At 45.1% G+C, this 19,634-nt stretch overlaps 1 protein-coding gene across 2 annotated transcripts in view; it reads right to left on the bottom strand.

Annotated features, from left to right (window-relative positions):
* Positions 1-19,634, bottom strand: part of galntl6 (polypeptide N-acetylgalactosaminyltransferase like 6) — a 1,211,583-nt gene that overhangs the window by 114,679 nt on the left and 1,077,270 nt on the right. For both annotated transcript variants that reach the window (XM_059644874.1, XM_059644875.1), the window contains exon 9: positions 11,254-11,361. In XM_059644874.1, the coding sequence (XP_059500857.1) occupies positions 11,254-11,361 (108 nt within the window). The remainder of the gene's footprint in view (positions 1-11,253; positions 11,362-19,634) is intronic.

Consider the following 19,634-nt stretch of genomic DNA (forward strand, 5'->3'; position numbering starts at 1 on the left):
GTTTCTCCCTTCCCAGATGTTCTCAGACCTGCTCAGTTTCTCCAGCATTTTCTGTTTTATTTCGCTATTCAGCATCCACAGAACTTCGTTTTCCTCTGGATTACAGTCCAATGAGATTACTGTTATGCCACTATCTCCTGTTACCTCCTTATGATAATATAGTCAGCCTGGTGAGGATTCTGATAGACAAAGTGGGCTGTAACTGTGATAATGGGAACTGCAGATGCTGGAGAATCCAACATAACAAAGTGTGGAGCTGGATGAACACAGCAGGCCAAGCAGCATCTCAGGAGCACAAAAGCTGACGTTTCAGGCCTAGACCCTTCATCAGAGAGGGGGATGGGGAGAGCGAACTCTCCCCATCCCCCTCTCTGATGGACGGTCTAGGCCCGAAACGTCAGCTTTTGTGCTCCTGAGATGTTGCTTGGCCTGCTGTGTTCATCCAGCTTCACACTTTGTTATCTTGGGCTGTAACTGGTTACTTTGGAAACTGCAAGAACTGCGGATGCTGTAGATCGGGATGGGTCACTGGACCAGAAACATTAACTCTGATTTTTTCCTTCACAGATGCTGCCCGACCTGCTGAGCTTCCAGCAACTTCTGTTTTTGCTCCTGATTACTTTGGGAAATGGACCAGTAGCCAGAGATCACTAATTTAAAACAATTGACAAAGGAATTGTGCAGCAAATGAGCAAACTTATTTTTTAATAGAGATCTGTTAGGATCTAGAATGCACTACCTAAAAGGGTGAGGGAGTCAGATTTGAGAGAAGCTTTCAAAAGGCAATTGGACAAGTACTTGAGAGAGATAATGGGAACTGCAAATGCTGGAGAATCCAAGATAACAAAGTATGGAGCTGGATGAACACAGCAGGCCAAGCAGCATCTTAGGAGCAGAAGTACTTGAAGTCTGGACTGTCAGTGGTATTACAAATAGACTCAACAACTTCAAATGTGAACTCACTCTTATTCCTTCCCTTTCTTTCAGCTTTGCTTGTTACATTCTCTGTCACCAAGTCCGCTCTATCCCTCGACTCCAGTGGGATTACTTGTTCTTTCAAGTCTGGCAGTTAAACGCTCCACTGGTCTGCCATTCCCACATTCCAATCACTTATCTGCAATATCAACATCCTTTCTGCCCCAGCAATCCACGCAACCGGCTTCTCCACTGTTGCATAAGTGTTGCCCTCTCCACACTTCACATCAGCTCTGCCAAAGAGTCATCCCAACTTGAAACGTTAGCATGCTCTCTCTCCATGGATGCTTTCTGATCCCCTGTGATCTCGAGCATTTGTTGTTTTCAGTACAGATTCCAGCATTTGCAGTAATTTTCTCCTATAAGACTGAAGTGGAAAGCTCTTTCAATAAGGCATGATGGGTTGAATATTTTTTGTGAAGTAGGATTTTCTTATTCTACTAATGCATTGGTAACTGTGGCTCTCACAAAGCATCAACTCGTAAATCTTTTCCTTAAGGTCTCTGCACAGCCAAAAATAGGTGAGAAAGCAGAATGAGCTACTCTCGCTATCCAGTTCGTCTGATACTGCTTTTGCCTTTAAATTTACTTTTCAATGAAATAATTTAGTTGAATCTTCATGCCAATTTGGATATACAGTACAAGAAACCTTCCCCGGCCGTTCAATTATCTGCCTGAGTGCTGTTTTCGGATTGCTTTGGAGCTGTCAATAGCCCAGGTGGTGAGGTTAAAGTTATATTACCCACTTGTCCAGGAAGCTTCCTTGCATTTAAGGTCATGGAGATATACAGCATAGAAACATGTATCCAAGCTGACCAGATATCCTAAATTTATCTAGTCCCATTTTTCAGTATTTGGTCCATACCCCTCTCAACCCTTCCTATTCATATACCCATCCAGATGTCTTTTAAATATTGTAATTGTACCAGCCTCCACCACATCCTCTGGCAGCTCATTCAATACACCGTCAGTGTGAAAATGCTGCCCCTTCAATCCCTTTTAAACCTTTCACCCCTCAGTTTAAACCTATGCCCTCCAATTTTAGACTCTCCCACTCTGGGAAAATGACTTTTCCGAATCATCCTGTTCATGCCCCTCATGGTTTTATAAACTTCTGTAAGGTCACCCCTTAACCTCTGATGTTCCAGGGAACACAGCCCTGGCCTATTCAGCCTCTCTCTATAACTCAAACCCTCCAACTTGACAACATCCTTGTACTTTTTTCTGAACCCTCTCAGGTTTCACAACATCTTTCCTATCCCAGGGAGACCAGAATTGAACCTAATATTTCAAAAGTTATCCAACCAATGTTCTGTACAGTTGTAACATGACCTCCCAACTCCTTTAATCAACGGACTGACAAAAAAAGGCAAGCATATCAAACATGTTCTTCACTATTCTGTTTCTTTCGAAGGGTATCTGCATTTGTACTATGGTTCAGACGACCTCTGCGTACCTGCTGAGTTTCTACAGCACTTTATGATTTCATTTCAAATCTCCACCATCCACAGTACTTTTGCGCTAAGATGTTAGCTGAGCCACCAATACTCACATGCTGTGAACAAATAAAAATTGTCTCACGATCTGGCCGCTCTGTCCATGTAGTATTGGTGATGAATATTAACCTTCCAGCCTGGCCTCTTTTTCCACTCGCAAACTCACTTGGCTTGATACTATCAAGTAAAGTTGTTTTGACATAACATCACAAGGCCACTTGCCCTGGCTGACCTCTCTGTGGCACCGAGACCAGGATACTGGGTGGAGCCCATAGCTGCCCACCTGCACTGAGATCTCTGCTCAGGCCATCTTGCTCAAGTGACTCCTATCTCTGGGCTAGAGCAGCTCCTCAGTTCCTGGATGGCCTGGGCCAAATCTTTCTGGGGAAGCAATGTTTAAAACATGCGTCGCTCATTGTCGGTTGTGTGACATCCTTGTGAATGCGGTTGGAGGGGATAATTATCCATAAGATAAAATATAGATGAAGGGGGGTTTTTGGATATAAAGTGACAAATTAAAGGGTTGGGGTGATGGGAGAAGAGTGATGGGGGTCAACTGATGAAGCGTGTTGAGGTTAGAAGCTGCAGTTATGTAAACATTTTCCAGTTGGCCCTGTTGCCAAGATTTCCCAATTGTACTCCATTCCTGCACAGGCTGGACATGCACATGGACAGCAGTGAATTGAGGGGAATGTAGGTTAGGTTATTTTATTTTTGGATTAGGATTATTCCACAGCACAACATCGTGGGCCAAAGGGCCTGTACTCTGCTGTACTTTTCTATGTTCTATGTTTTAAGGTAGCACACAAAACACATCCCTCCCTGATGCGCTCAGTGTTTTCTTAGCTCAGTTCAAGCAGAATGCCAGCGCCACAGTGCCGCCTGCCCCACTAGCCCAGGATGCACCTGTTCTCTCCATCACTGCTGCTGACATCAGATTGGTCTTCCAAGGAAAGTGAGCGGATTGAACAGAATCCCAGGATGTGTGCTTAGATCGTGTGTGGACCAGCTGGCGAAGGTATTCACTGACATATTCAACCTCTCCTTCCTATGAGCTGAAGTTCCCACCTGCCTCAAGAAGACCACCATCATCCTTGTACCTAAGAAAACACATGCAATGTGCCTTAATGACTACCACCCATTGGCGCTGACCTCCATAATCATGAAGTGCTTTGAGAGGCTGGTATGGTCCACTTCAATTTCAGCCTTCCAGCCTGCCTCGATCACTTGCAATTTGCCTACCAATGTAACAGGTCCGGAGAGGACACCATTTCCCAAGCCCTGCACTCATCCTTGGAACATCTGGACAACAAGGACAGCTACATCACACTCCTAATTATTGACTACAGCTCTGCCTTCAATGCCATAACCCCCTCCAAAGTATTCTCAAAATTCTAAGGTCTAGGTCTCGGCTCCACCCTCTGCAACTGGATCCTCCACTTCCTGACCCACAGACCATAGTCAGTGAAGATAGACAACTGCACCTCTTCCACAATAACCCTCAATGTTGGAGCCCCTCCGAAATGCTTTCTCCCTGTACATCCATCACTGCATAGCCATCTACAAGTTTGCTGATGACACCACCATGGTAGGATGGATATCAAACTATGATGTGACAACAATAAACCAAATCAAATCAACATATCAATCAAGTTTATGAGACAAGATCTCCCCTGCATAAAGCCATGTGGACTATCCCTAATAAGTCCATTCTGGCATATAGGAATGTAGTTATGGTTGTCAGAGATCAGTCATAGAACATATAGAACATAGAACAATACAGCGCAGAACAGGCCCTTCACATCTCAGATATAGGAGGAGTTCCACACAGTGGTGTCCCAGGTCCAAACATCTTCAGCTGCTTCATCATGACCTTGTTCCAAAGTATTTCATATGTGGGGATGTTCATCGATGATTGCACATTTCATGTCTCCTTAGATACTGAAGTGGTCCTTGTTCATATGCAAAAAGATAGAGACAAAATCCAGGCTTGGGCTGAAAAGTGGCAAGTAACATTCATGCCATACAAATCCCAAAAAGAGACAAGCTTACCACCACCCTGAATGAATGAATTTCGGCATGTCTGACTTCCTTTCATTCATTAGAGTGCTGAGTAAAAACCTAACTTGTATCTCCTCTTGGAAATGTGGATGATTCAGATAGTAATTCAATGAGAGTGATATTTACAATGTTAATGTAGCTGTCTTGAATGGGCCAATGTTAGCACAGATATAACAGTCAGGAGAGGATGTTTATTCAGTCTCAAATTCCTATCTTTGCACAAAATGTTCATGAAAGGATATTGCTTTTGATTAGATTCTCTGAAAGCAGTCATGGAATACAGAAAGTCGCCAATAAACAATGTTGTTGCATTCCTGAGATATGTGACTTTAAATGAAACAATATAGATGAAGTTAGAGTTTCCCTTTGCAACTAATGTGATAAGTATAGTTTGTTTCTTCAAATGGTTTGACATCAGACCAAGAGCATTAAACTCTAAGCTGAAATAGTGTCCACTCCTAAATTCCTACATTAATAAATGAACCAACTGTTGATTTTATATTAAAAAATGTTATTAAAAGACACTTAGATAAGTACATGAATTGGGAAGGTTGGGAAGGATAGGGGCCAGGAGCAAGCAGGTGGGATTATTTTGTTACTGATTATCTGTTCAACATGGACTGGTTGGACCGAAGGTGCTGCATGATTCTTTGAACCTATGACTCGCTGAGATAACAATACCTGCTCTTCCAGGGCATAGTAGGGTATGGGCCAAGTGCAGTTAAATGGGATTGGTGTAATTTGATATTCTTTATTCAGTCTACAACAGGTGGGCTGAAGAGCCTGTGGCTCAGCTGTAAGACTCTACGACTGTATGAGATACCTGATCCCTCACTGCGATCTTTTCCTGTTTACATTCATCGAACAAAGCTATTGCTAAATGTAAGTAATAGTAACAGCTTGGGGACAAAGATGAAGGAAGCATTGAGATTTATAGTATTAATAAGTAATCGTAGTACTGCTGGTTTTATATAAACCTGTATAATCCTTTGTTCTTTCCTGACTGGGGCTACCCATGCCTACAGGTGGCACAGGTCACTTGTACTGCTGAACACAGAATTGGAGACTTCTCTTTGACATCTTACCCCAGAATTGCTTAACAATTCAAACTCAATGCAATCAATAGTCATAACAAAAGGAATTTACTCACAGGTCAACCTTTGATTCCCTCCCTGACATTGATTTCTTATGAAGTCCCAACCCACTGAGGTCTCTCCACTTGCCTTAATCTAGTCTCTTCAACATCCCTGATTTTCAACACTTCACAATCAGCAGCCATGCCTTCAGCTCCCTGTAGGCCCAAAATTTTGGGATTCCCTCAATAGCTAGACCTCACCAACTCTCCACCTTCGTTTCTTCCTGTAAGAAGCTCTTTAAAACTGAAGATCACCTTTATCTCCTTTAATATCTATTATCATATGCGTGTCTTTTATTTTCTTTTTTATTCACGGGATGAGGCCGTTGCTGGCCAGGCAGCATTTATTGCCCATCCTGAATTGCCCAGAGGGCAGTTAACAGTCAACCACTTAAGCTTCATGATTTTCCACAAAATAATTTGGGAAATTTTTATTATGTTCAAAGTACTTTATAAATTATATGTTGTTAGAAATCTGTGTGAAACAATTTTGTCCATCTCCAGTATAATTAGACTCAATAAATCTCATCTGGGGAGCAACAGAAAGAAAGACTTACATTTTCATAACATCTTTCACAACCGTAGGATGTAACAAATTGCTTTTATGACCAATTAAATAATGCTTCATGGTTGTCACTGTTGTAATGTGGGAAATGTAAGTGACCAATTTGTACACCAGTAAGCTCCCACTAACACTTCAATGGGTTGGCAGTGATATTTATTTGGAAGGTGTCTGTGGACAGTAGGCCAAGTGTGAAGTGGATTAATTTTTGTCATCATTCACATTTCAAAAGGTGCCATTTTGAGTTTCATTGGAAATGATGTCTACTCTGCTAATGATGAATTCAGACTTGGTCTAGGCCCGAAACGTCACCTTTTGTGCTCCTAAGATGCTGCTTGGCCTGCTGTGCTCATCCAGCTCCACACTTTGTTATCTCAGATTCTTCTGCATCTGCAGTTCCTACCATCTCTGATACAATTTTAACACCACTGCAGAGCCTCTTCTGAGGATGCCTAACCTGAAGAAGTTACCTTCTTCCCCTCCCCCATTTCTGATGAAGGGTCTAGGCCCAAAACGTCAGCCTTCCTGCTCCTAAGATGCTGCTTGGCCAGCTGTGTTCATCCAGCTTTGCACCTTGTTATCTTGTTGTCAGCTGTTCCTTGATTCAAAGATGACATAAAGCTAACCTTAATCCAAAATAAAATCACAAAACTTACAATTAACAACAGCACATATCTTATCAGTCAACCTTGGCCACAACACATTATATTATGATCAACATTTCCAAAGGTTGGGAACCTTTCCAATGCACACAAAGAGTTTGCTACAAATAAAACCGTACTTCAACAAAAAACTCAAGTCTGTCTCAATCAGATATCTTTTTTTTAAAGCTCCAGAGGTACTTATGGCTTTTTTCTTTTAATTGTTTTAGTGTGAATACTGGCAGTATTATTTAAGTCTACTCATCATGAGTGCGCTTGATTTAAAAATCTTGACATTTAATCAACACAAAGCCTGCTTTGCAGTCTCCGAACAGAATGTTTCTGTTGTTTTGGGACATTAGCATAAGTGTTGGAAAGTGCAGCATCAGCACCCCCGTCATTGAATTTTTCAAGAAGTCCTACGTTGGCACCAAAGGAGGAAAGTCAATTGTAATTTTTACAGATTAATAGGAGCATCAGGATGAGTTTGAGAAAGGACGTCCCTGAAATCAAGGGGAAATCGGAGGATACAGGGTAGGCAAGAGCTTGGTGTTTGAGAAGCATTCAGAATGTCTTGAGGACTGAGAGGAGAGCACACCAACTCCCCTGTGTCCACAGCCAGGGGAACAGACAGATCCTGGAGAACTGACAGATCCTGTCTTGGATCAGCTACAGGGACTCTGTGGTTTCCCTTTCACTTACAACTACATTTAAGCCATCAGACCACAATTCATCAGGCTCCTACCTGCCTTTTCGACATGTCTTGTCCAATATTCGATCCCTGCTGTTATAGACCAGACCAAACTCCCTCAAACTATTCAGAAGATAACCTAGACCCTAACATTTTCTTATTTTAAAGGAAAATTTAAAGTGTTGTGTACCAGATACAATTCGATTGGTCAAACTGCCAGATTTAAGACAAAACACACTTTATTCATCCAACATTGTTAAAATACGTCAAAAGAAGGAAATGATCGTAAAAGCTTAACTCTATTGGAAAACTTAGCAGAAGAGTAGATGCAGTACCTATTACTAATTAACTGCTCCAATATAGAAACATCCTAGAAACACACCCTTGGCAAAAGGCAAATTCAGAAAACAGACCGTTTCACATGCAATTCCCGTAACAGGCACAGAACCCCCAGATTTTGGCTGTAACCAAGAGAGGGGTACAAATAGCTTCCACATCTTCAAGATCCCAACAGCAACTGCTGAAAGCTAAACCTAAAAATCCCTGGTTCTGAGGGAACTCAAAAACACACACATTCAGGCTGCTTCTATTATTTCAATTGTTAAGAAAACACCCAAGGCTTCACAAGTTGTTTATCTTCTCATAGACTGCTAGGTACTTGTCCCCCAGGCTCTGTCTAAAAACAACTGGACAAAACACATCTCTTAAAGCCACAGTATTGTCACATTGCATTGTAAAAAAATTAATTGGCTGGAGAACTTAGAGCATGGATCAGTACCTGGTGCTATGATGTTGTGGCCATAACAGAGACATGGGTTTCTCAGGGGCAGGAATGGTTGCTGGATGTTCCAGGGTTTAGAACATTTAAAAAGAATAGGGAGGGGGGAAAAAGAGGAGGGGGTGTAGCACTACTAATCACAGCTACAGAAGCTTCCATTGTCGAGAAAGATCTGCCTACCGAGTCAGTGTGGGTGGAAATTAGGAACAGCAAGGGAGTAGTCACCTCGTTAGGGGCTTACTACAGGCCCCCCCAATAGCAGCAGGGAGATTGAAGAAAGCATAGGTCGGCAGATTTTGGAAAAGTGCGGACGTAGTAGGGTTGTTGTAATGGGTGACTTTAACTTTCCCAATATTGATTGGAACCTCCTTCGAGCAGAAGATTTGAATGGAGCTGTTTTTGTAAGGTGTGTTCAGGAGGGTTTCCTAACTCAGTACGTTGACAGGCCGACGAGGGGAGAGGCCATTCGAGATTTGGTGCTCGGAAACGAGCCGGGGCACGTATCAGATCTTGTGGTGGGAGAGCATTTTGGTGATAGTGGCCATAACTGCCTCACATTCTACATAGCTATGGAGAAGGAGAGGATTAGGCAAAATGGGAGGATATTTAATTGGGGAAGAAGAAACTATGATGCGATTAGACATGAGTTAGGAAGCATGGACTGGGAGCAATTGTTCCATGGTAAAGGCACTATAGACATGTGGAGACTGTTTAAGGAACAGTTGTTGCGAGTGATGAATAAATATGTCCCTCTGAGACAGGCAAGAAGGGGTAAGATAAAGGAACCTTGGATGATGAGAGCAGTGGAGCTTTTCGTCAAAAGGAAGAAGGTAGCTTACATAAGGTGGAGGAAGCTAGGGTCAAGCTCAGCTCTAGAGGATTACAGGCAGGCAAGGAAAGAGCTCAAAAATGGTCTGAGGAGAGCCAGGAGGGGGCACGAGAAAGGCTTGGCAGAACGGATTAGGGAGAACACAAAGGCATTTTACACTTATGTGAGAAATAAGAGAATGGTTAAAGAAAGAGTAGGACCGATCAGGGATAGCATAGGGAACTTGTGTGTGGAGTCTGAGGAGGTAGGGGAAGCCCTAAATGAGTTTTTTGCTTCTGTCTTTACGAAAGAAACGAACTTTGTAGTGAATGAAACCTTTGAAGAGCAGGTGTGCATGCTGGAATGGATAGAGATAGAGGAAGCTGAAGTGTTGAAAATCTTGTCAAACATTAAGATTGACGTCGCCAGGCCCGGACCAGATTTGTCCTCGGCTGCTTTGGGAAACGAGAAATGCATTTGCTTTGCCACTTGCGAAGATCTTTGCATCCTCGCTCTCCACTGGAGTCGTACCTGAGGACTGGAGAGAGGCAAATGTAATTCCTCTCTTCAAGAAAGGAAATAGGGAAATCCCCGGCAATTACAGACCAGTAAGTCTCACGTCTGTTGTCTGCAAGGTGTTAGAAAGGATTCTGAGGGATAGGATTTATGACCATCTGGAAGAGCATGGCTTGATTAAATGCAGTCAACACAGCTTTGTGAGGGGCAGGTCATGCCTCACAAACCTTATTGAGTTCTTTGAGGATGTGACTAGAAAAGTTGATGAGGGTCGAGCTGTGGATGTGGTGTACATGGACTTCAGCAAGGCATTTGATAAGGTTCCCCATGGTAGGCTCATTCAGAAGGTCAGGAGGAATGGGATACAGGGGAACTTAGCTGTCTGGATACAGAATTGGCTGGCCAACAGAAGACAGCGAGTGGTAGTAGAAGGAAAATATTCTGCCTGGAAGTCAGTGGTGAGTGGTGTTCCACAGGGCTCTGTCCTTGGGCCTCTACTGTTTGTAATTTTTATTAATGACTTGGATGAGGGGATTGAAGGATGGGTCAGCAAGTTTGCAGACGACACAAAGGTTGGAGGTGTCGTTGACAGTATAGAGGGCTGTTGTAGGCTGCAGCGGGACATTGACAGGATGCAGAGATGGGCTGAGAGGTGGCAGATGGAGTTCAACCTGGATAAATGTGAGGTGATGCATTTTAGAAGGTCGAATTTGAAAGCTGAGTACAGGATTAAGGATAGGATTATTGGCAGTGCGCAGGAACAGAGGGATCTTGGTGTGCAGATACATAGATCCCTTAAAATGGCCACCCAAGTGGACAGGGTTGTTAAGAAAGCATATGGTGTTTTGGCTTTCATTAACAGGGGGATTGAGTTTAAGAGTCGTGAGATCTTGTTGCAGTTCTATAAAACTTTGGTTAGACCGCACTTGGAATACTGCGTCCAGTTCTGGTCGCCCTATTATAGGAAAGATGTGGATGCTTTGGAGAGGGTTCAGAGGAGATTTACCAGGATGCTGCCTGGACTGGAGGGCTTATCTTATGAAGAGAGGTTGACTGAGCTCTGACTCTTCTCATTGGAGAAAAGGAGGAGGAGAGGAGACCTAATTGAGGTATACAAGATAATGAGAGGCATAGATAGAGTTGATAGCCAGAGACTATTTCCCAGGGCAGAAAAGGCTAACACAAGCGGTCATAGTTTTAAACTGGTTGAAAGAAAGTATAGAGGGGATGTCAGAGGCAGGTTCTTTACACAGAGAGTTGTGAGAGCATGGAATGCGTTGCCAGCAGCAGTTGTGGAAGCAAGGTCATTGGGGTCATTTAAGAGACTGCTGGACATGCATATGGTCACAGAAATTTGAGGGTGCATACATGAGGATCAATGGTCAGCATAACGTCGTGGACTGAAGGGCCTGTTCTGTGCTGTTCTGTTCTATGTTCTATTAAGTATTGTCCAGTCCTGATTTTCTCCCCTTGAGGGATGGGTGTCTTTAACATTGACATCCATGTTCATATGTCACAGGAAAACACTTATTAAGCTTAAGCTACAGTCTTCTCTGAAAAAGGATGATAGCCACTCTCTAAGATACTCACCCTTGCCAAACTGGTCCCAGAGGGAACTTTGTAAGGGACGTACTTTCTGTAAATGTGTCCCACCCTGGAACAAGGAGCATCGTACATGTGACCTCCACACATCCACACCTTCAGAACAAAGGGAAAAGAAAGTGACAGATATTAGTGATTTTCCCCTGTACACTGCAGAGACCAGAAATATTTCCTTTGTTTGCAGCATAGCAACAATACCAAATAAAGAACAGTGGTATGATAATGTTGTTACTGGTTTTGAATTCAGCAAGCTCAGAATGATTAGCATCTCCTGATCCATCCAGGCACAGACCACTTCAAAGCTCGGAGACTTGGTTGTGAGGTGGAACATCAGTGACAGAGGAAGGAGGAAGATGCCAACCCAGGTTGTGAATCCAGTTCCCTATAACCTGTCCCCACTGTGGAAAATCCCTTCGATCTTACATTGTCCTCCTCAGTCACACAAAGAGTCATCGTGCTGCAGAGACACTGTCATTGATTCTGATGGACTGCTGACAATGAGTAAAGATTCTACTTCTTGGAGCAATAAGATTGGTGGGAAATCTGGTAGCAGTCGACATATACATAACTGAGGGAGACAGAGAGAATCTATTTCCATTTACTGAAGGTTTACAGGCTTGGATCACAGATTTAAGATTTCCTCCACGAGATGCAGGGGGAATGTGAGGAAGAGCTATTTTTATGGGTGAGTGGTAATGACCTTGAACCAAGCGCCTTTGAAGGTGGTAGAAGTAGAGATAATGATTTCAAAAGGGAATTTGGATGAGTAATGCAAGAACAAAACTCTTAGGGACATTGAGTGATGCAATAAAGCTACTTAGAAAGCTGACGTGGACTTAATAGGACATATGACTATCTTCTGTGTAGAAAGCTACAGCATTGAAGTATTTGACAGTCCTTGAATATACATTACAAAGAACTAGCTTTCAAAGTAGGGTAATGGAAGGCAAATGGAATGTTGACCTTTATTTCAAAAAGAATTAAGTGTGAAAATAGGGAAATTTTGCCAAATATATGCAATACCATGGTTGGAATACTATGAACAGTTTGGGTTCCCGTATTTAAGGAAAGATACACTGGCATTGGAGGTGTCAAGAGAAGGTTCACAAAGTTTATACCAGGTATGGTTGGACTGTGCTATGAAGAGAGGATGAGCAGGTTGGACCCATATTCATTGGAGTTTAGAAGAATAAGAGACAATCTTACAGACATAGTCCTAGAATCATACAGCATGGAAACAGACTTTTCGGTCCAACCAGTCCCATAATCCCCAACTAAACAAGTCCCACCTGCCTGCACTTGGCCATTATCCCTCCAAACATTTCTTATTCATGTACTTATCCAAATGTATTTTAAATGTTGTAACTATACTCACAATCACGACTTCCTCTGAAAGTTAATTCCACACATGAACCACTCCCTGTATAAAAAAGTTGCCCCTCATGTATTTTTAAAATCTTTCTCCTCTCACCCTAAAAATACGCATTCCAGTGTTGAAATCCTCCACCCTAGGGAAAAGGAATCAGCCATTCAGCCGATCTATACCCCTCATGATCTTGGAAGCCTCTATAAAGTCACCTCTCACCCTCATATGCTCCATAAAACATCCCAGCCTATCCAGCCTCTCCTTATAACTCAAACCCTCCATTCCCACCAAAAACCCAGTCAATCTTTTCTGAACTCTCTCCAGCTTAATAATATTCTTCCTATAACAGGGAGACCAGAAAATATTGCAACATTCTTGGGCAACATGACAAAGCAGATGTAGAAAGGTTGTTTCTGTCGTATGAAAGTCGAGGACCTGAGGACATAATCTTGGCATAAGAGGTTGCCGATTTAACACAGAGATGAAAGGGGTGGTGAATCTGTGGATTTTCTTTACCACAGAGGCCTATTGATGCTGGGTCATTAAGTATATGTCCGAGATAGACATATTTGTGATCAGTAAGGCAATCAAGGTTGATGGGGAAATGTCAGGGAAGTGGAATAGAGGATTATCAGGGTGACATGGTGGCTTAGTGGTTAACACTGCTGCCTCACAATGCTGGAGATCTGGTTTTGATTCCACCCTCGGGCGACTGTCTGTGTGGAGTTTGCACATTCTCCCTGTGTCTGCGTGGGTTTCCTCCAGGTGCTCCGGTTTCCTCCCACAATCCAAAGATGTGCAGGCTAAGTGAATTGGCCATGCTAAATTGCCCGTAATGTTCAGGGATGTTTAGGTTAGGTGGGATGGACATGGGAAATACAGGGGTAGGGGAATGGGTCTGGGTGGAATGGTCGTTTGAGGGGTGCTGTGGACTTGTTGGGCTGAATGGCCTGTTTCCATAATGTAGGGATTCTATGAACTCTACGAGCCTTGATGTCATTGAATGGTGCAGCAGGCTCAATGGGCTGAATAATCTATTTCTGCTCTTACATCTTCTGGTACCTTCGACTCTACTCAAAGTGGTTTCTGTTACGTTGAACTGCCAGAAAGATCAGTAGATCAAGAGCAAGTTCACTCATCACCTTCCTCAGGGACACTGTCAAAACTGTCACAGGCAAATAATACAGAGATTCACCATTATTCTCAATTTCAAGAATACTTGTGGGATGCTGCCTTAATGAAAGAATTTTTTTGCTCTTTGTGTTTCATCTCTCTTTCTGGCGGAATGAAACATAGAAACAAAGAAAATGGGAGCTGGAGTAGACTATTCAGCCCTTCTGTATGATCGTGGCTGATTATTAAACTCAATACCCTGTTCCCACTTTCTCACCATTGGAGACCTAGAATTATTGCTAACTCTGTGAAAACAGAGAGGTCCCACCAAGGAAAACAAATCCCCTGAAAAAGAAACATTTGGAAAACCAGTTGTTGAAAAATATCAAGACAGAGGGTCAGAGATAATGGGAACTGCAGATGCTGGAGATTCCAAGATAATAAAATGTGAGGCTGGATGAACACAGCAGGCCAAGCAGCATCCCAGGAGCACAAACGCTGACGTTTCGGGCCTAGACCCTTCATCAGAGAGGGGGATGGGGGGAGGGAACTGGAATAAATAGGGAGAGAGGGGGAGGCGGACCGAAGATGGAGAGTAAAGAAGATAGGTGGAGAAGGTGTAGGTGGGGAGGTAGGGAGGGGATAGGTCAGTCCAGGGAAGACGGACAGGTCAAGGAGGTGGGATGAGGTTAGTAGGTAGCTGGGGGTGCGGCTTGGGGTGGGAGGAAGGGATGGGTGAGAGGAAGAACCGGTTAGGGAGGCAGAGACAGGTTGGACTGGTTTTGGGATGCAGTGGGTGGGGGGGAAGAGCTGGGCTGGTTGTGTGGTGCAGTGGGGGGAGGGGATGAACTGAACCAGCCCAGTTCATCCCCTCCCCCCACTGCACCACACAACCAGCCCAGCTCTTCCCCCCCACCCACTGCATCCCAAAACCAGTCCAACCTGTCTCTGCCTCCCTAACCGGTTCTTCCTCTCACCCATCCCTTCCTCCCACCCCAAGCCGCACCCCCAGCTACCTACTAACCTCATCCCACCTCCTTGACCTGTCCGTCTTCCCTGGACTGACCTATCCCCTCCCTACCTCCCCACCTACACCTTCTCCACCTATCTTCTTTACTCTCCATCTTCGGTCCGCCTCCCCCTCTCTCCCTATTTATTCCAGTTCCCTCCCCCCATCCCCCTCTCTGATGAAGGGTCTAGGCCCGAAACGTCAGCGTTTGTGCTCCTGGGATGCTGCTTGGCCTGCTGTGTTCATCCAGCCTCACATTTTATTATCTAAGACAGAGGGTCAGACAGGATTCTGGGCTGTCACGTCAAATGATCAAGAGTTTGAAACAGAATTCAAACTTGACACAGGGAAGCTGTTTTAATATTAGCTGACAGCTTCCCATGGCTATAATGAATGAAACCTGCACTTACAAAGAACAAACTACAAGGTCCAGGCTGCACAGAACTTAAGGTGCATGGCCAATTAATCACCAAACTCCATTACAAAAGATGAGAGGTTAGTGTGACTCTCTCTATATTGAAGAACCAGAACAGCAGAAATGCGTGCATTCAGCTTGTTCTCTTGGTGAATGCAATGCTCCTTGAGGCAAATGGCAGAGAATTGAATGGAGAATTTATAATGTTATTCAGAGGCTTAGGCAAATTAAAACAGGAGTTCCACATTGTTCTGCATTAAATGGTGGTTCAGTGGTTGGCAATGCTGCCTCACAGCACCAGGAACCCAGTTTGATTCCACCCTTGGGTGACTGTCTGTGTGGAATTTGGACCTTCTCCCTGTGTCTGGGTGGGTTTCCTTTGTGTGCTCTGGTTTACTCCCACAATCCAAAGATGTGCAGGTTAGGTGGATTAACCATGCTAACATGCCCATAGTGTCCAGGGTTGTGCAGGCAAGATGGGTTAGCCATGGGAAAATGCAGGTCCATGGCGATAGGGCAGGGGTGTGGGATGCCCTTCGAAGGGTTGGTGTGGACTTGATGGGCTGAGTGGCCAGCTTCCACATTGTAGAGATTCTATTTTAAGAAAATATTGAGTCCTTCTGCCTGCATGCTCCAAGGAAAGTATCTTGTTCACAATGAGAAAAGGTGAAGACTCAGCTAGATAGTGAATTAATATGCAAGGTCAGGCCATCAGTGACAGAACCAACTCAACATTGCTCAGGACAATTAAAAATTTTCAAACCTAATTGTGAACTGAGTTGGTGCATGGATTTCTCTCAATTGAATAAAGGGGTTCAAACAGCGGCTCATTCATTTCATTGAATTGAATGACTTAATTATCCATGACTCTTTCAGCATTTATCTTAGATATAATGGGAACTGCAGATGCTGGAGAATTCCAAGATAATGAAATGTGAGGCTGGATAAACACAGCAGGCCCAGCAGCATCTCAGGAGCACAAAAGCTGACGTTTCGGGCCTGGACCCTTCATCAGAGAGGGGGATGGGGAGAGGGAACTGGAATAAATTGGGAGAGAGGGGGAGGTGGACCGAAGATGGAGAGTAAAGAAGATAGGTGGAGAGAGTATAGGTGGGGAGGTAGGGAGTGGATAGGTCAGTCCAGGGAAGACGGACAGGTCAAGGAGGTGGGATGAGGTTAGTAGGTAGATGGGGGTGCGGCTTGGGGTGGGAGGAAGGGATGGGTGAGAGGAAGAACCGGTTAGGGAGGCAGAGACAGGTTGGACTGGTTTTGGGATGCAGTGGGTGGGGGGGAAGAGCTGGGTTGGTTGTGTGGTGCAGTGGGGGGAGGGGACGAACTGGGCTGGTTTAGGGATGCAGTAGGGGAAGGGGAGATTTTGAAACTGGTGAAGTCCACATTGAAACCATTAGGCTGCAGGGTTCCCAGGTGGAATATGAGTTGCTGTTCCTGCAACCTTCGGGTGGCATCATTGTGGCAGTGCAGGAGGCCCATGATGGACATGCCATCTAGAGAATGGGAGGGGGAGTGGAAATGGTTTGCGACTGGGAGGTGCAGTTGTTTGTTGCGAACTGAGCAGAGGTGTTCTGCAAAGCGGTCTCCAAGCCTCCGCTTGGTTTCCCCTATGTAGAGGAAGCCGCACCGGGTACAGTGGATGCAGTATACCACATTGGCAGATGTGCAGGTGAACCTCTGCTTAATGTGGAATGTCATCTTGGGGCCTGGGATAGGGGTGAGGGAGGAGGTGTGGGGGCAAATACCTGCATTCCGCATGCAGATGGCCTCAAGGCCCTCCGCTTCTTCCTGTCCCGCAGACCCGACCAGTCCCTCTCCACCGACACTCTCATCCGCCCAGCTGAACTCGTCCTCACCCTAAACAACTTCTCTTTTGACTCCTCCCACTTCCTACAGACTAAGGGGGTGGCCATGGGCACCCGCATGGGCCCCAGCTATGCCTGCCTCTTTGTAGGTTACGTGGAACAGTCCCTCTTCCGCACCTACACGGGTCCCAAACCCCACCTCTTCCTCCGGTACATTGATGACTGTATCGGCGCCGCCTCTTGCTCCCCAGAGGAGCTCGAACAGTTCATCCACTTCACCAACACCTTCCACCCCAACCTTCAGTTCACCTGGGCCATCTCCAGCACATCCCTCACCTTCCTGGACATCTCAGTCTCCATCTCAGGCAACCAGATTGTAACTGATGTCCATTTCAAGCCCACCGACTCCCACAGCTACCTAAAATACACCTCCTCCCACCCACCATCCTGCAAAAATTCCATCCCCTATTCCCAATTCCTCCGCCTCCGCTGCATCTGCTCCCACGATAAGACATTCCACTCCCGCACATCCCAGATGTCCAAGTTCTTTAAGGACCGCAACTGTCCCCCCACAGTGATCGAGAACGCCCTTGACCGCGTCTCCCGTATTTCCCACAACACATCCCTCACACCCCGCCCCCGCCACAGCCGCCCAAAGAGGATCCCCCTCGTTCTCACACACCACCCTACCAACCTCCGGATACAACGCATCATCCTCCGACACTTTCGCCATTTACAATCCGACCCCACCACCCAAGACATTTTTCCATCCCCACCCCTGTCTGCCTTCCGGACAGACCACTCTCTCCGTGACTCCCTTGTTCGCTCCACACTGCCCTCCAACCCCACCACACCCGGCACCTTCCCGTGCAACCGCAGGAAATGCTACACTTGCCCCCACACCTCCTCCCTCACAACTATCCCAGGCCCCAAGATGACAGTCCACATTAAGCAGAGGTTCACCTGCACATCTGCCAATGTGGTATACTGCATCCACTGTACCCGGTGCGGCTTCCTCTACATTGGGGAAACCAAGTGGAGGCTTGGAGACCGCTTTGCAGAACTCCTCCGCTCAGTTCGCAACAAACAACTGCACCTCCCAGTCGCAAACCATTTCCACTCCCCCTCCCATTCTCTAGATGACATGTCCATCATGGGCCTCCTGCACTGCCACAATGATGCCACCCGAAGGTTGCAGGAACAGCAACTCATATTCCGCCTGGGAACCCTGCAGCCTAATGGTATCAATGTGGACTTCACCAGTTTCAAAATCTCCCCTTCCCCTGCTGCCTCCCTAAACCAGCCCAGTTCGTCCCCTCCCCCCACTGCACCACACAACCAGCCCAGCTCTTCCCCTCCACCCACTGCATCCCAAAACCAGTCCAACCTGTCTCTGCCTCCCTAACCGGTTCTTCCTCTCACCCATCCCTTCCTCCCACCCCAAGCCGCACCCCCATCTACCTACTAACCTCATCCCACCTCCTTGACCTGTCCGTCTTCCCTGGACTGACCTATCCCCTCCCTACCTCCCCACCTATACTCTCTCCACTTATCTTCTTTACTCTCCATCTTCGGTCCGCCTCCCCATCTCTCCCTATTTATTCCAGTTCCCTCTCCCCATCCCCCTCTCTGATGAAGAGTCCAGGCCCGAAACGTCAGCTTTTGTGCTCCTGAGATGCTGCTTGGCCTGCTGTGTTCATCCAGCCTCACATTTTATTATCTCAGCATTTATCTTGTCATGTTCCATTTGAATCCGATATGTTTTAATGCGATCACCTCTCATTCTTCTAAAATCTAGTGATTAGAATCTCAACCTTTGCACATGATCCCTCAATACCAGGGATCATCTGAGTGAACATTCTCTGAATTGCCTTCGATGAAATAAAATCTTTTCTTAAAGAAGGGGACACAGATCTCCAGACGTGATCTCACCAGCATCTTGTGCAGTTGCACTGTGACTTCTCTACTCTTATACTCCAACTTCTTTGAAATAAGGACCAATATTCCATTATTCCTAATAACCTGCTACCTGTGTGCTGGCTTTCTGTGTTTTGTGCACAAATATCCCTAAGTCCCTTTGTGTTGCCTCTTTCTGCAGATTTTCTTCAATTAAATAATACTGTCCTTTTGTTGTCCCTTCCAAAATGAATAACCTCACACTTTCTCACATCACATTCCATTTGTCAACTTCTAGTTCACTTTTCTAACCTAGAATGTGACACTCAGCACTTTACACAATACTCCAGCTGAAGTCTAACAAGTGTCTTATACCAGGTCAGTGTCATATTTTTGCTCTTGTACTCTACAGCCCTACTAATAAAGCATATGATATTGTTATGCTTTATTAACAGCTCTCTCCACTTATCCTATCACCTTCAATAAACTATACACACATACAACCAGGTCCTCTGTTTCTGCACCTTCTTTATAATTGTACTCTTAGCTTACCCTTGTAATTGTACCCTTGTCTGTCCATGTCTTCCTACTAAATTGTATCACATCACACTTCTCTGCATTGAACTTCATCTGCCAGCTTTCTGCCTATTCCATCAACCTGTTGACATCCTTTACAACTTCCATGCTGTCCTCACAGTTCTTCCAAGTTTTTTTTATCTTCCTCAAACTTAGAAATTGCTCCTGCACACTGAC

The sequence above is a fragment of the Stegostoma tigrinum genome, chromosome 3 (assembly GCF_030684315.1).
Source record: "Stegostoma tigrinum isolate sSteTig4 chromosome 3, sSteTig4.hap1, whole genome shotgun sequence".
Classification (NCBI taxonomy): domain Eukaryota; kingdom Metazoa; phylum Chordata; class Chondrichthyes; order Orectolobiformes; family Stegostomatidae; genus Stegostoma; species Stegostoma tigrinum.